The sequence below is a fragment of the Cuculus canorus genome, chromosome 2 (genome assembly GCF_017976375.1).
Source record: "Cuculus canorus isolate bCucCan1 chromosome 2, bCucCan1.pri, whole genome shotgun sequence".
Taxonomy (NCBI): Eukaryota; Metazoa; Chordata; class Aves; order Cuculiformes; family Cuculidae; genus Cuculus; species Cuculus canorus.
The window spans coordinates 45089820-45107801 of NC_071402.1; the positions used below are offsets into that span (position 1 = coordinate 45089820).

The 17982-nt window shown below is 39.8% G+C and overlaps 1 protein-coding gene across 3 annotated transcripts in view; it reads right to left on the reverse strand.

The window, feature by feature from the left end:
* Positions 1-17982, reverse strand: part of MAPRE2 (microtubule associated protein RP/EB family member 2) — a 102347-nt gene that overhangs the window by 10991 nt on the left and 73374 nt on the right. For all 3 annotated transcript variants that reach the window (XM_054057647.1, XM_054057645.1, XM_054057646.1), the window contains 3 exons: positions 16599-16744; positions 14414-14627; positions 3262-3401 (listed from right to left, as the gene is read on the reverse strand). In XM_054057647.1, coding sequence (XP_053913622.1) covers positions 3262-3401; positions 14414-14627; positions 16599-16744 — 500 coding nt within the window. The remainder of the gene's footprint in view (positions 1-3261; positions 3402-14413; positions 14628-16598; positions 16745-17982) is intronic.

The window sequence follows — 17982 nt, forward strand, 5'->3', positions numbered from 1 at the left end:
TAGTAAAAACACCAGTGGAATTCAAACAATGCTTTGACAGCCTACTAAATCCTATCGGTTCATTTTTCCAAAACTGCTGAGCTAGCAATGCCTTTTTTTGACCTTTGATTGCACTCTAAGAAGTGTCAGACAGCAGAACTGACCTGTTACTAGGGCAGGATCTTAGAACACCTCATTCATGTACTAACCCATTTCTGACCACCTGCCTGAGTGTAACACTCAAGTCTTCCCTTTACAGTCTGAATCTGATACAGTGACCAGTCACCCTAAAATTAACTATTTACTCATGAATGTAGGAATAGCAAAATGGAAGAGTTTACAACATTTTGGTCTATCAACAAAGATCGCACATTTAAGATGTGTCTTCTGGATCTGCAGCAGCATATTCTTTGACAGCAATGCATGCATCCAGACAAAACAAGAACGTAACTGCTTCCAGATCTCTTGCTCTGTGCTTGCTAGAGCTTGGAAAAACAACAAACTGCAGCTTAAACATTGGTAGCTAATAGCTCACTGTCTCCCCTTCTGACCTCTTTACTATGAAGGCATTCTCCCATTTTCATTCTATACATTTGCTCCATTTTAAGAAACCAAATCATTCAACTACGCATATATGCTCACAGTTACTTCACTACACTACACATTAAAAACCAAATCAGATACGCTTTTGTTCAGTTATGTATCAGCTACCTGGCTCTGACACATTCACTTATTTTTCTTCAGGTAATCAGTACATCCACATGCTACTTTTTCCTTCTATTTACGTGCCAAAAGGCTAATCCCCTATAAGAAACAGTGCACGTTCATTAACTCCAATGCTCTATTTCTATACCATAAGCACCACTCTGCAATCTAGCTAATGGGTGCAAAGGCAACAGTTCCTACTAACTGTTATTTTCTCTGACAGTACTTACTGGTAGTATGAATACTCACAGGACTGCAGAACCAGACTGGTGATTAAGTACATACTGTAGAGACACAGCCAAGCTGGTGCTGTTTTCAGAAACTGTGTGTATACTAGCACATAGTTAATGGTTCCTGGGGTCATTTGCCATATGTAAAGGTCCCTTCTACGTACATAATGGTCCCTGGTCTGTGTGGTCTCCTCAACTGCACTCGAACTGCTTGGAAGAGTACTAGCTGGCAAAGACCAAAACCACAGCAGGGACCACTTTAGCATTTTAATGCTATGGGCAATCAAATTCCAGTGCAAAGTGAAATTCCTTGGAAGTGTTTAATTTACTAGCACAGACCAAGGCAATAGCTAAGACCATTTTAAGAGAAACTTTAAGATTGTTGGGAGCTGCTAAACTAGCAAATGTTATGGATGGCTTACAATCATTGCAAATAGCTCATTAAATAACCCTGTGGTAAAATACAGTGTATGGGCAGCCCCATTACTTAATTTTTTCCACTACAAATTGCATGGAAGTTCAGACATTTCAATTTCCCTTAGCTAACATCCATTAAAGGGCTAAAAAAAAAAAAAGGAAATCTGTTACAGCCACACAGGAATTTAATATCCACAGACACCATCCAACATTTCCTATTCATAATCAAGACAGCAAAGGGGTAAGTGGCTGCTGCTCTCATCTCCCATTTTGCTGGAGAGTGACAAAACTTGGGAAATTTGGGACTTCCACCATGTTCAGACTGGGGGTCAGAAAAAACTGGCTCAGAGTTGCTTGCAGGACAGATTTTTTTGGCTTGTGTTATACGCCCAGAGTGCACAAGTAACCATTAGTGGGAACTGAAATACTGAACAATGCCAGCATTATAAATAAATCCTTCCAGACCATTCTAGCTAGAAGAGGTCTCAAAAACTAGCTATTAAAATACCAACTTTCCAAATCCTCAAAATTTCTTCTTCTTATTGCTGATGAGGGAAATCATCGGTTTTCCCTCAGGGTTATTTGTATAAAAAGCTTAAAGTTTTCACACATGGAGCACGCTAGGAATACATTAGCAGTGGATGTGATAGTGACTGACTATTTTAGTAAAGATCAAATATTTCTATGTTGCTTACATCCCAACAAACTCCTCCTCTTGAAATTTACACATTCTGACTTCTGAGGACAAATATCATAGTTTAAGTTGCATTAAGCTGACATTTGAGCTTCACTCTTACATTGATGTAAAAAAAAAAAAAAGGCATGAAAAATATATATCCAATCCTTGTGCAACATTTAAAAACTTTTTTGTTACAGCAACACTCAAAAGCCCATTGGGAAGGCTGATGGACCCTACTGTGCTCTCTGCTGCTCAGAATTATACCTTCAATCCACAGTACACTGTGTTTGGGATGTGGCTATCCATCCATCACCTGGAAGTGCATCACAGTAACCAAAAATCCACAAACAGTACCCCAACAAACTGAAAACTGTGTTGTTCAGGTCAATATAAGTCTGAAACTGAAATGCCCTTAATTGTGGAAAATCATACTTGATCCAGAATAACGACTTTTTCCTGAACGCAGCTGCCAGGCAGCTCAGACTCTAAAATATGAGTTGTTTCCTCTCCATTTGCCCTTGTCCAGTACAAATACAGATATTAAGTCTCATTTATACTACTGGTATTTACACCTTCCTAGGAGCAAAGTGTTAAATCAGATGCAGACAGTCAGTCATGTCTGGTGCAGACATTTGCAAGTTCAGGAATAACAGGGTGGTGTAAAGCTCCATAGAACAAATGAAAATTAAGCCCTTAAATTCCTAACCTTACAGAAATTCTAAAAATTTATTAATTATATTGCAGAATATTAGTTATAATATAAAAGAATATTCTCACAAAGGCAGACCACATTCTAAATTAAAAAGGCTTATTACTTCTTAACGCCTTCCTTCCAGAAAGGAGACTGCAATAAGCTAGTCTCAAATTCAGCTACAAATCTCTAACACCTTGGTATTACAAACAGGCTTCTCCACAATGGCCCCTTAAAATTATTTATTTCAAATTTGTAATACACAAGAACTAAGACACTATTCCAGGTTAAATAAAAGATACATTTCAAAACCTAATGAGGTTATCATACTTACCTGTCATTCCTATGATCACGTCTTACAAACACTAGCAAATACCAGTCATCTCTATCAGATGTGATTTTTAATATTAAATCACTCTTTTTTTTCTTCCCAGATGAGCTATTTCCATCTTTTGTCCCTTCATAATTCTGGAGAGCATCATTCAACACAGGGCAATATTAGATTTCATGCTTGCCTGTGACAATGAATGCATCTAATTTCACGCCTAAAGCAAATTTACCTGTTCACTGAGCTGTATGACTTGAGTTTCCAAATCTTTATCTGATTTGGATGCTGAGCTGCTTGGTGCAGCTTTTTTTGCTGAAGATGGACGAGAAGGTGTTGATCCTGGTTTAGAAGCTGGACTGGATTTAGCAGCACCTGAAAAGTAGAATAAATAAATAATAAAGACTTATCCCCATGATAAATACATTCCTATTAACGTGACAAGGAAAAAAAAAACCCAAGTGTTCATTTTGCAGACAGCCATTCTCTCTGTTACTTCAAGATGGCAGTGGAAGAAGTTCCAGTGGTGTTTTACCTTGGGAAAGAAAAAGCCTATTTCCTACTATGGCTTCTATAATAATATTTTATTTTGGATTTACTACTCAGAATGAAGTACCTCTGAAATGAAAACAAAGAAATAGCAAACTAAGAGTATAAACTTTCCTTAGCTGTCAGCAACTTTCAGTTTTTAAAAACATGCTGTTAAGTGAACATACCCCCAGCCCAATACTTAGTCTATATGTTTATCTTCAATTTCCCTGGAGAAAGACAGACTTGAAAAACTCAGCTAAACTGCTTTCCTAATTTTCAGTTGTAAACCGTCCCTGAGATGAGGGCGTTAAAATTCAGGCAGTGCACACAGAATGAAATCCATCCGTGAACTCACAGTTGCTATGGTGACCAAGAGATGAGTTTTGATCTGCTTAGGTTTTTCTACTTGTTTTTAATTACTTGCACTATAAATCTGCCAGAATACAGAACAACAATCTTCACCAGCAAAACCAGCAAGTACCCTGTGCACACAGGTACTCCTTTTCACACCACCTGTGGCACACAAATGCCCAAGCAGAGGAACATTTGTGTTCACACGAACTGCACAGCCAGCTCCTCACACCTTGCTCTGCCTCTCCATCTTCCCTCTCCTTGTTGCTGGCTGTTTGATTTAGTTGCTCAGCCCCAGCACGAGTGCCTGAATCACCGAAGTCCACCTTGCCTCAGCTCCCACCAGCACTGGACTCTGACTCACAGCCTTTTCCTTATTCCCGCTGATTAGGAATTCATTTCAGATGCAGTGAACACACATTTGGTACAAAACCCCCTTGGGATAAGAAGGTAGTACAGAAACCCAGCCCTCTCTCCAACCTGCTTTATTTGCTTTATTAAGGAGGTATGTGAATCAGAAGTCCAGCTCTGCAGCACCCACGTTTATCACTGTTGCTTACAAAGAGCAAAATAAGAGTTGTCCTGACATATGGATGGGCTCCACGACTATTTTCCACCATTAAATGTTGTTGGTTCTCAAGCCTAAGACTCACAAGGAGATGGAGAAAGCCCAAATCCAGCAAGCATCCAGCTCCCAAGCTGAGCTCTGAGCTAGCAGTTCACTAATTCCAGAGGGATTTGCCCCAGCTTTCTCAGCAGCCATCTTCAACCCCATGTCTTCCCAGCTGCTCCTCCCATAAGATTTATGGGCACGCTACAAATTTGTTCTAAGTTGTCACTTCCATAACGTATCCCCAGTGCCAGCCAACACTTCAATAAAGCAATTCCCTGTAAACCAAATATTTCACAAAGGTGTTGCTAGGATGAAACCACAAGGAGGAGGGCAAAGGCAGGAGAAGAAGAAAGACTACTTGTGAGGTTGCCCATATGACCAAATCATGGAGCTCACACAGTCTCACTGACCTAGAACTGTGTATAGTGGTTCCTTGGAAGAGCTGAAAAGTGATGGAAAAGGAGAGCAGCAAGGGGTTATTTAATCAAGCTGGCTTAGGCTTTACCGATTTAGTCACAGGCCTCCCTCTGTAATAAGCATCTCCTCCCACCTCCAAGGATAACTGGATCATCTAATGCCAACAGAACATAAAGAAACAACTTGATAATTCAGCTGACCTGTGTAAACGTTTCTGTGCAAGATGCCCACCCTCCTTTTCTACGCTCCTTAAAAGACAAATAATTTCTCTTCTTTAGAAATTGGTGATACCAGTCCAACAACTTCTATGTCTAAATCCTTAAATACACAAGCTTCCCTCTAGCAGATTACAGATACAGTACACATACTTGCTAAAGTGGGGAAAATTTAATGTCGTGTAAATGTCTGGAATTAGACTTTTCACATCATATTTAAATCAACAAAGAATAAATAATTTGTGGGGAAAACATTAAAAATGCAAAGATCTTTTGCTACTATTTATTTCTTTAGGCAATTTCATAAAGTTCACCACCCTGCCTTCATTATGCATTTCCCAGGTTGAGCCCACGTTTCAACTAACTAAAAACAAGCTGCTCAAGAAGAGGATTGTTAAGGTGGTCTCAAAGCCAGGAAAATAATTTTCATTCGGATTAGCAGGTGAAGAAAAAAAAACTAGTGTTGAAATACACAAGATAAACACTCAGGAAATAATCACTATGCCTGTAGCATTCTAGTTGGGCCTGAAGTTATTTAATGAATACTTTTATCACATGCAACTGCAAAAGTTACCCATAAAAAACTTAACATAAAACAGATCTATACTATACCAAGGTACCAATGTTTATTTCTTATTGTATTGTACGCCTGCAAGAAGCAGTTCAGGATACCAACTAAAACTTAAATGCTATAAAACAAGCTATGGACCTTCAGATGTGAAACACCGTCTGGTTGACAGAGCTCCCCACTCTACCAATTACCCTCCTACTTGAAGGCAGTGCTAGACTCTCCCTAGGCAGCAAGCACCTGCACACAGGCACAGGAGAAGCTGCTCAGCTTTTCTAGGACAGCATGCCCTGCCCTATCAGCTCCTCACCATGTCTTCTGGGGGTTCAGGATGCAAGACCTAAGCAAGGCACGTGCAGCCACAGCACATCACTCCCTTTCATGCTCAACAGCCCTGCGAAGCGACCTAATTCTTTGTAGATTAGGGTAGTGATCACAGAAAGTTGAATCATTAAATATATACCTCTTTTTAACCTGCAGAGAGAGTTAAAGGCAGAGCAAGCACAAACATTTAATCCCCAGGTATACTCTCTAATTTGCAGCCGAGGCGCCCTCCCAGAGGGTGCTGAGCAAGCTCACACCACCACTGTCTGTATAGCACCAATGCACTGCATTATAATCTGCTCTCTTTTGAAAGCAATAAAGCCTTTTGATTTTCTACGGTAAAGTGTTATAAGCTTAATGAAGTCTAGACAAATCAAAGGAAACAGACTTCTGCTCCACTGCTCAGGATCAGTTCTTAAATGAACATGATATTCTAATTTTAGCCATAAAGATAAAAAACAGCTAAATAACCTGAGTGTTTCAGGCTGTATCAGTGACAGCTGGATAGAATTTAATTGCAACAGAGAATGCCTGGGGATTTCCAATTTAAAATTTCATGGAAGAAAGAAAAAAAAAAAGAGAGAAAGCTTTTCTGTACATTTATTCTGAAACATCAGTTTTAGAATTAGCTCAGAGGTAAGCCTCCCAACTCTAACAGAAAAGAATTCAAGGATGCTGCTTGGGCAGAGTAGTGCAAACTAATTGAGACAGTCAGACACCTCAATGGAAAAGAAAGACCTTAGTAGACACAATGCCTTTGCTACTGAGCACCACAATGGCTTTGCAGTCAGTTAGGGAAAGTTTGGAAGTAAGTCCTTATACATTGCTCAGAGGGCCTATATAATCTAAGTAGTTTTAAGTTCTGTCCAACATCATATCTCCTATGAAAATATTTATGTAAGCCATTTACATACTCTAAGAAAGCACAAAATGTTATACAAATATTTTATATACAAAACATCTGATAACCAACTTTTTTCACTGACCGCTGAGAGAACTGCATTGCAGTCAGTGCCACAACTGTTACCCAGTACCAATTCCTTTTCAAGCTTATTGTATACATTCAAAAGAAGAGCAGAGTCCTGCCCTGTGACCCAGTACATGGTGGCAGCCAACAGTCTCGAAAGCAGTATGGTAGAAAAGGACTTGCAGGTCCTGGTGGACACAAAGCTGAGCATTAGCCAGCTTCCTCACAAGAAGGGAAGGCCAACAGCCTTTTGGGCTGCACTGGGAAGAGTTGCCAGCAGACTGAGGGAGGTGATCCTCTCCTCCTTTACTCAGCACTGGTGAGGCACATTTGGCCAGTTCTGGGCTCCCCAGTACAACAGAGACATAGACATACTGAAGAGTCCAACAAAGGGCCATGAAGATGACTGAGGGACTGGAGTAGCTCTCATGTGATGTACGGCTGAGAGAGCTGGGACTGTTCGGCTTGGATAAGAGAAGGCTCAGGGGGATCTTATCCATCCCTGAAGGTAGGGTGCAAAACCAACAGAGACCGGCTATTTACAGCCGTGCCCAGTCAAAACACAAGAGGCAGCAGGCACAAACTGCAATGCAAGAAATTTCATTTAAACAGAAGAAAAAAAATTTTCACCGCGAGGGTAATCAAATACAGGAACAAGTTGCCCAGAGATGTTGGAAGTCTCCATCCTTTGAGATATTCAAAACCTGACTGTATGTGGGTCCTGGGCAACCAGCTCTAGGTGACTGTGGTTTGAGCAGAGCAGTTGGACTGGATGATCTCAAAGGTACTTTCCCAACTTCGCCCTTCCCTCAGAACTTCTATTACAGCATGCTCTGATTTTCAGTCAACACAGGGTCCAAAGAAGTGTGGGTTTTTTTAAGCAGTATCACACAGCTGCTTCAATTAGCACCTGGATAACTTTTTGTACGTGCTCATATCACAGCAGCAGAGACGGGAAAAATAAATTCACAGTTGAAAGAAATTTTCTTCTTGTACTGAAACGAGTTAGATGAACCAGCTTTGAAATGCATTAGAGTTTTCTATCTGTGGTACTCCAGAAACAATTACTAATCAGTTCCATCATAATTAAATACATTCCCTCCAGTTTCAGTTTTGCTTTTTTTTTTGCTAAAGATATACATTTTACAAAGAGACATACACTTCTGAAATATAAAATAGTGGGTGTTGGCACTGTGCAGGTTTTGGGTACAACAAAGCTAGACTGGTAATTCCAGGTCCCTTAACATCACAAGCAGAGTCTTGCAGACAAGAGACCTATTTAATGCTTAAAGAGAAATCCTCCTTGAAGCTGTATGAGTAATTAGTACCCTGTTAAATATTTATGTAAAATTCCAAGGAAGCACGTGCATGAATACAATGCGGACGTGCGTGAACATGGAGTGGAGAGCAATGGAAGCAGTAGGCAAGCACAAGACTTGGCTAAGCCCTCACGATCTTTGCTTCAGTGGAATTTGGGAATCACTTGCAGTATACCTTCAGCCAAACTGATGGACTTCATAAAGTGAATATTCCTGAGTCATGCCACAGAAGAGAAAACAAACCCACCAAAAGGCCACAGAAATAGCAGTTTCTTCACAAGCTAAAGAAAACCTCTCCATCCACTTAAAACAAACGAGTTAGAACAGTAAATAAATATTGATACATGCTTACTTATGCATCTACACTGGTATGTTAGAAACAGCTGAATTTAGAGATGCTTAATGGTATAAGTGATGACAAATGATGCTTAATGGGAATGAAATGATCTCAGACAAAATATGACTACTTTCAGCATCCAAACTTGCTGCTGTACAGCTGCTTAATAATTTTGTGGTACTAACTTCCCTGGGGTGGCAGGAGTCCTCTGCTCCCTCAGCTCTCCAACCTACACTGCGCTGGCTACAGTGCAATCCGATGGGTTCTACATCAATCACTACTGCTAAACAGCTGGCAAAGAGAAGCGGGTACAAATACTTGAACTGAAGCATCTTTTACAAATTTCAGAGCAATCCAAGCAAGAACATGCAATGTAGTCAACTTGTCAGATGAAAACGTTTTCTTGATGGCACTGGTCCCCCAGTTAATCCTTAATAGATGAGATTTGGTAGACGGGAACTAACCACAGCTTTTTCCCCCATCATAAAATAAGAGTTTGCTTTAGATTTAAAATAACCAACATTTTAATGGCAACTACTAATTTTTCTCAACTGAAAGCCACATTTTCTCTAGAAACATCTTCAAGCATGCAAGTATTCCTCTTCAATGGATGAATTCCACTCCACATAGGCTTAACAGTTAAAAAATTTAACAATTAATTTAAAATTTGAAATGCTCTTTAAAGGCTCCATTATAAAGTTAAAATGTGAAAGAAAATATATGAAGAAAAGCATACTGAAATGCAAAAGATCATGCAAAAATTTAAGGGATGCAGGTATTTAAGCCACACCCATCATACACCAAAAATTAAGACAGCAATTTTCACCACTGTTATTTCAAACACAATTTTCTTCCTAGAAAAAAAAGGCCCTGGCTTCTGCACTGCAAGCAGCATTGCTCTGTGGTCTAAATTCTTAGGCTCAGTGTGTTTAAAATTTAAACTCTCCTCGTGCTGGCAGAGGGACTGTGTCTGTATTAAGGCTGAGCCACTTTCCACCTCCAGGGCCAGCGCTGTCACTGCACATGCTGTTCCCATGGGCTAGTACAATTCCTTGGCCTCATATGAACTAGACACAAAAGCATTTTCAGTTTGTTGCCCCACAGCTCTTCTCATCTCTAGCTCTGCCATGTTGTCCTGCACCACTGCATCACGGTGAGCAGAGGCTGTCATTGCCAATACCAACTGCCTGCCACCTGGGGAAAAAGGTAGCATGTTTCGGTTGAAAGTAAACAAAAAAAAAGCATCAGGAGGAGTTCTCTAGACCCCCAGGAGTCCTAACCACATCACCAGCTGCTAAAATAAGGAGTGGGTTTGTTGTGTATTTTTATTCCTCAAAATTAATTTACAGCACATCTGCCACAGTAGGTTGTGCCATTTCCCTAAAGAAAATCGGTATTTTTCTTGCATGATTGGCTTTTCGATGACACGCACATTATATATAAAGCATTCGTGCACAAACAGTTCATTCTGCCCTGGTTATTTTCCCTGTCATAGCGCGAGTATTTTTAGCCCTCATGTGATCCTCCAGTATTTTCCAGTGCTACTTTAGTCATCCTGCTCTCACTGAATACTTCAAACTAAAATGTCTAACAGCCTTAAAATCTAAGAACCTCTTGCATTTTTAGCTTACATGTAAATAATTAATTTCATTAAGCTGTCTTTTACCCATGTATTTCTGACACTCCACACCCATACAAAGCAGTGCTCCGCGGAGATTTGCTCTGACTCACAGGAATACTTACATAAGGCATTAAGCTAAAATCCTGACAACCGGATCACCATTTTCAATTTGATCAGATGAAGATTTTTCTGCCGTTTTCCACAGGAAGCATTAGCACTGGCACAAACAACAACGCCCTAATATCTTAATCCCTTACCATAATTTTGACTCTACATCTGTAGGCTGTTTACCACTGCATTAGGGGAGAGTGGAGGCTGCAGGAGATCGAAAGTCTGCTCAGGGCTGGCAGATGGTATAAAATCTAAAAGCAGCTGTGGTGCTCTTGGCAGAGAGCCTGCAGTGGTGGTCTGTGCTGCTGGCTCCACTCCTCGAAGGATGAAAACATACTTGTTCCCACAGCAGGGAGCTGCATTTACCTGGCAAATCCTTACTGCTCCTAAGTTTTTCTAGAATGAGCCTTTTACACCTGTTACCAAATCCATTCACTCTGTACACCCATCAACTCGGCAACAAATCGGCTCTACCTCTCAAGGAAGGGATGAGGCAACATGAGGGTGGCACAGCAGATTAGTTGTAAGGACCTATTTACGCTTCCATTTCCAAGCTGCATTACCCTTGACCTGCGCCGACTCCTCAGTCGGATTGCCTTTGGAAGGGGTAGGGCCGTGGCTGCTCGCCTGCTCCCTGATCAACACAAAATCTGGGGCATTTTCAGGTTTCTTGAGTTTTTGTTTGTTTTAAATGCACTTCTAAAAATTAAATAATGATCATCCTCATTATTTGCAGAGATACACGTAAATAGCCACATATAGGTAAAGAAACTACCTGATACCATGGGTCTTGCCAAGCTTTAGTGTCAAATTAAAATACCAAAAATAATTCTAAATCATGCCAGCACTTTTGCAGGTAAATTTTCAGAGCAGGTTTCAGGGATTTGACAGGTTTTGTTACTTGAAAACATAGTTTAAGTCCACCTCTGAAAATACAGTGTTATAACTGAGTGTTATTATAAAGTAGTTAGGAATAATTAAAGATCAGCATCTCCTACATCATTCCACCAAAACTCTGGTAAAGGATACTGGAAAAGTTTTTCCATAGAACACCAAGAATCATCTGAAATACATATGAAATCACTAGTAGCTAATTAAATTATTCCTTTTGAAATGTATGTACGTGTTTGATCAGTTCAGAATAGGCATACTGAAAGGTCTGATAAAACCAAAAATACAGCGTGAATGCTTGCCCATACGTCTGCTGGCTCCTGCATACATTTAGGTATGTCTACTGCACACTGTTTAAAAACTTTTAGATTATGCTGAAAGATCTCCTGGGTTCTTTATTTTTTTCCTCACTATTGCTTCTTTTTGTTTTGTTGATGAACCAAGACAAGGCAGTGCTAAGATTTCAAAGCTTCAGTGTTAATATAGAGCGAAACACACAAATTAAGAATGACAAAAAAGAAGAAAATGTAGCAAAAAAAGAAAAAAAAGAGGCAAGCTACTGGGTCAAATGCTTGCTGCACTGATGTAAGAAATTATTGCAAACAGCCCACAATGCTTACTGTTTCCACAACAAAGTCAGCGGAAGTAAAGATGTGCCCAAAACCCCAGCCATTTCACTGAAGACCCAGGAAATAATAATCAACATAAAAGTCACAGATAGCAGTTTAAACTATGATGTTGTATTTAACTCATGAATATATATTCCTTCTTTGAGTTCCAGATAGGGTGGGAAATTCTTAACCTGCTGCAGGAGAACTCATAAGAGCTTACCTTCTTGTCTTTTTCATATAAATAGCTTATTTTGTTTTGCTCAGATGGGCATATTATGGTTTCCATAACAACCACAATGAGTGCTCCTTCATTTCCAGCTAAGTGTGCATGTGCACAAGACAGAGGTAGAGAGCTACATCTTTCATGGCAACTTCCCAGCCACACAGGACTTCTTCCCCCATTATCTCAATTTACTCCCAAACAGCAGGAGATGAGGCACATACAAGCTTGTAGATAGATATGGCACTCCTTCCAGATTGTCCTCTATTGACAGGCACCCAGTAAGGGCTCCTGTCCTTTCGAGCCACCAGGCCACATGATGTGGTGAGGTGAGGCACAAAGCCACACTACATCAGTGAAATGAAAACGTGCTCACCCAGAAATCGAATAATCCTAAGTATAATTGACACCTAACTGAAATAATCCCTTTCTAAAACACAAGTGGCAATAAAAGCTCAAAATCTTATTTCACTAGCATCAGGTAACATCTGTATTACCCTTCCCAGCTCAGCAGAAATTAAACTAGCATCCTGCCTGGACAATATTTAAGTTAATAATGAAGGAAGTTTTCCATGAAGAAGCTAAACCCCACAGCCGCAGAATCTCACCAAAACTCATCACACTGTATCTCAGTTCTCCTGTCTCATACAAGGGCTGGGAAGGGACAGGATGTTCTTCAGGCAACCAGCAACACAACATGAGATCACTGTATTATCCTCCGTATTAGATGGCTGGTTCCATGCCAGCAGCTATCCTACTTCTCTAGCATTGTTACCGCCACAGCTTTAGTCTGGATGACACATTTGTGACTTTGGTAAAAAAAGGCCATCTGCAAGAAGTAATGAGCATGGTAGTCTGTATTCAATAAAAGTGTCTTTTCTAATTTCTCTATTGGACAATACCATGACATTAGCACTTGGGTTTTTTCATTTTCAAAGGCCAAGCAAGATATCACACAGGAAATTATAGCTTACCAGGCCCTGAAATTCAAGAGTTCAGACACATGATGGTGTAAAACAAAGACGTAAAGAAGCTTTAAAAGCTCAGAGCAGCACTGGTCCGCTATTAGTGCTCTATTTCCTGGAAGCACTAATGAACTGAAGGCAGCTGGCCAGGTATGCCCCACACTGACATCAGAAGTGATCAGAGCAAAATGCTGAAATCTAGATATGATTCCAGAGAGTAAGTGAGCCTAAAACAAAGGGTGCCTCATACCTGGCCCACCCCTTTGCCAGCACTAGTGCACATCTGCGTACATGAGAAGACAGATCATAGAATCAAGCCAAATGAGAATCATTCTTTGAGTACTGGGTTAGGATGAATTTGGTAGACCACAACAGATCAGTAAGTGTGTGTGCGTGCATGTGTATTTCTGTATGCACAAACCTATATACCTACAGGAAATCAATCCCAGTAACATCTATTTAGCAATCTGGGTATATTGTGGTGGTGTTTGTTTTTTTGTTTTGTTTTGTTTTTTTACAAAAACATTAGCTGCACTCATGCTCACTTAACTCTTAGTTATCAAAAAATGACATCTGCTCAGTGATTAGACATGCCTATACTGCACAAATACGAACGATCAGGTTTAGTCCTTTGCCCATTTCCAGAAACACTGTTGTGGTTTAAGTCCAGTAGGCAGCTGAGCCCCTGCCCAGCCGCTCGCTCACTCCCCAGCAGTAGGCTGGGGGACAGAATGAGAAAGGCAAGACAAAGGAAATTCACAGGTCAAGATAGAGACAGTTTCATACCTAAAAAAAGCCATTCATGCAAACAAAGCAAAACAAGAAATTAATTCATTACTTCCCATTGGCTATCTCTACTTCCCATAGCCATCTCTGGGAAAAGAGGGCTCCACCATGTGTAACAGTTACTCGGGAATATAAATACTGTAACTCCCGTGATGTCACATGGTGTGGAATATCACTTTGGTCAGATGGGATCAAGTCTCCACACTCTATTTAATATTCTTGAATACACTTACACAGACAACATTCATTGACAAGAAGATTAAATTACTTTGTCTCCACCATTAGACATTACTAGAATCCACATTAATTTACATCAAGGGTTCAGTAGGGGCCACCCTAGGCCCAACAGGGATGGGCCAAAAACTAGGGCATGCCACAAGAAGTTAAATTCTGTCATCTCAAATGCTAAGTCTATGAAAAGGCAAAAAGAATAGCCCACCTGCATGAGAAAATAATTTTTACCTAGTATATACGTGAAATGAATCACAGTTTATAGTTGTTTTCAGAGACAGAAGTGGAATTCCTTAAGACTCAAAATACCTGCAGTCGGAGAGTTTGCATGGTGAGACTTTTTGGGCAGGTTAAAGATCTGTTCACCCGGATCTGGTGGGGGAAGAGCATCTTGGCCTTGTCGAGCTTCCACAGGATCATACTCCTTCCCATCATAGTTAGCGTCAAAGAACTTCTTAAACCACTGAATGAAATCTAAGTTGTCTTGGAAGCGCCCTTTGACCAGTTTTTCCACAGGAATTACCTGAAAGGTAGAATAAAGTTCCAATAACACATCACTGCCATTATTAAATGCAAAAATTATATATACACACACTCATCTGAAAAAAAAAAAATCTTCCAACTATATCAGCATATATTCATTCCTCTGCCATTGCATTCTTCCTAAAACAAATGAAATCATGGTGGATTAGAAGTGCTCATAAGAAATAAAACAAAAAACAAAGATCCAGTCTTTGAAGTGGCTATAAAGTAGGTGTATGTAAGCCTTTATAACTGCTCTTCCACAGTTACTCCTTCCTTACAGCAATGACAGATACGATGAATGAAGCTGTTCTGGGAGTAACACTATATTCAACTAACTAGGGATTTCTGCTTTTAATGTATGTGCTACAGTTGGGCATACTAAAAATGAACAATTCTTCAAAAGGTCTGGACGGGAGTTTCTTGCTCTCTGCCCTACGGTTTGAACTACAGAACACCCAGCAGCTTTTCCAAGACATACTGAAGTTCAAACCAACCTACATTTTGGTAGTGCGTTCATCATATGAACTAACCTTGAGGTTTTAACCATGTAATTTTTTTCCATTCCACATAAAGCTATACATAGACATGGACATGTAAAAGTCTGACCAAAATGCCTGTAAAATTTTAGCAAAACAAAAGAAAGGCCATGAAGATACCTTCATATCCATATCCTGTTAAATGGAGCTTCCTACTGCTGCCTCAGGCCAATATTAGTGTAAGGAGGTGGTTCAGCATTGCTCTGCAGGAGGCTAAACCTTCCTAGATGCTGTAAACCAACAGCAACTATGAAGGGAATGCCGCAGAAGGAGGGCTGCCATGCCTTGCTTAATTCATGTGGCCTTAATGCCTCCTGAATGCATTCAATTTTCAGCTGGAAAAAAAGAGTACCTAAAATTATTGTAATTTCTATTTCTTCTTAAAGGTTAAGCCAACTGTGAAGGATTTTATAAGCCTAGGATACTCCCAGAAGGATTGATGTAGCATTTTGCATGTCCTTTTAGGTTGTTCCTTTTGTATCTTAATCCTGCATTGCGAAAATATAGCAAGTTTGTTCCCCACAGAAAAATTGACAATATTAACTTTATTAGGCTTTCCAGTATTTCACCAACAACTTAGAGTGTAAACAGAAATATCCACTACATTTCAGGAAATAATGAGGGTCTTCCACTGCTTTAAAAATAAAGTCTTGCAGGACTTTCTATTAAGACTGTTTAAATTTCAGAATAAGATAACACTAAAAGCCAGAGCAGCATCTTAAAAGGATAAACAGACAGTATATATCAGTGTAAAACTAAAAGTACGACAACATAAATTTTGTTATTCATTTTTATCAACACAGTACTTCATATTGGTGAGCTTTTCAAATTCTCACATTCAAGCATTAAACTGTACCACATGGCTGAACAAGCCATTTCCTAAGAGCTCTCCATTCTTAACTTTACAAGATCACATTTGCTGGCCAAGCTATCAAATAATGGGATAAATTATTCCAGCTCTTCAATACTTTATATTCCGTTTTGGACAAGAAATATGGAATACTTCCAAGAACAGCATATTTCCAAGTTATCTGGTTGGAAATTCAGATCACCAGTAATTTTACTGTATCTCAAATTAAGGGTCACTGATTGTAGGGAATTTCCAACACGTGGTATTTGATCAAAAGGGTCTCTGATATCAAGATATAATGAGTTAGGCTGCAGAATTCCTCAGTGGACACATGGACTCAATTTTCACTTTGTACCAAAATGCAGCATGCTAATTTTTCCTTCATGCCTAAATATCCTTTTCAGATAATGGAAGTTCAAGAAGAACATCTTCACCTACAACCTGTACTCCAGTTCTCGGTCCAAAAGTTAAAGTAGTGGTATTTATATTATTTTGAAGTTTAATTCACCGATTTATTGACTTCATCCAATTTAAACAACTTCTAAAACTTGTAGTGATTAAAATACAAATACAGAACGCCTACCTTATCCACATTCATTCTCTTAAATGACGCTTGCAGAAGTTTGAAGTTGTGAATGTATTCATGCTCCAGCTTTGCTTGAAACTTTACTTTCTTCAAGCTAATGCACCCGGGGAACAACATGTCCATGAACTGGCAGTAAGCTGCTCCTATAACACGAGAACACACTGACGTTAGTCCAGATGCAGCCAGCTAAGACCAAATGGTGTTTAACATCATCAGCAGAAAGCATGAGCAGAAAGCAATTGAGCTGAACAAGTCCCTGCTGTAATTCAACCTAACACTTTGCACCCAAGCTCTACTTGTCTAATATATGTTGAACAGTGTGACATATTAAAGTGTTTTTTTTCCATCCACACCAGGTGCATGATGCACTGTTGTGTAGCATCTGAAGAACCACCATGACTAATGCAAAGCAAATCTTTCTTCTACATAGAATTGATGATCTTGGAGTCCCTGCGCACAGTAGGACTGTCCCTACAGTGAGATGTTCACAGTCAAAATGGAAATTTCTTAATAAGCTCCTTCAGCTCTCACAGCACCCTGAATTTGACCAACCCAAGATCTTTCGTCAGGCACTGGTAGCCTAATGCCATTCAAGTCCAAAGCAATCATTTAAGATTATATAAAAGCATAATTCAAAATAAAAATAAAGCTCCAGCTTGTTAAAACATACTAGCCAGCTCCCACCCCTCTAAAACAAACATCGTTACTCATTTTCACCTCTTGAGAAAAGTATCGAAATAACCAGACTCTAATGCAGTCCATTCGTGGATTTCAGAAGATTGGTTGCCAGCTTTAGATCTCGCTCAAAACAATAAAATTTGTAAGTTTAACTTTGAGGGCTAGCTAAACATACATGTTAAGGGGTGCACGTGTCTGTGTGTGTGTAGAACTAATCCAGCACAGAGCTGCAAGCATATGGAAAAACTTCTAAACAGTATACCGAGTACAGCTAACAGGGATAGCCTTCTCTTATATGCAGCGAGCTTCCTCCTGCAACATCATCACATCACTGTCATTTGCAAAGTAAGTCTTTTCTCTTGACACACGCAAGTCTTTAGAACTTAAAGCTGAAAATGTTTGAAGAAATCAAGAGGAAAACCAATTTCAGTTCTTTTACAGAAGACTCTTCTAAAAAATGCTTTATGCTGAGCAAAGATTCAGTGAAGTCCATTTCTGGAGCAGAGGGCCATAGAGCGTGCAGCCCCTGCACTTAAGCATACAGGGCGGGGAAGTGATTGCCTGATAACTCCTAACAAGTTCAATTTCACTTCTGCAAAAAGGACTTTTGGGCATTTAGTTCAGATCAGTTTTGACAAACAAATGTCTGGATCCCACCTAATAGTGCAGCTCAGTATCAACGACAATGATCTGTATCAAAAAA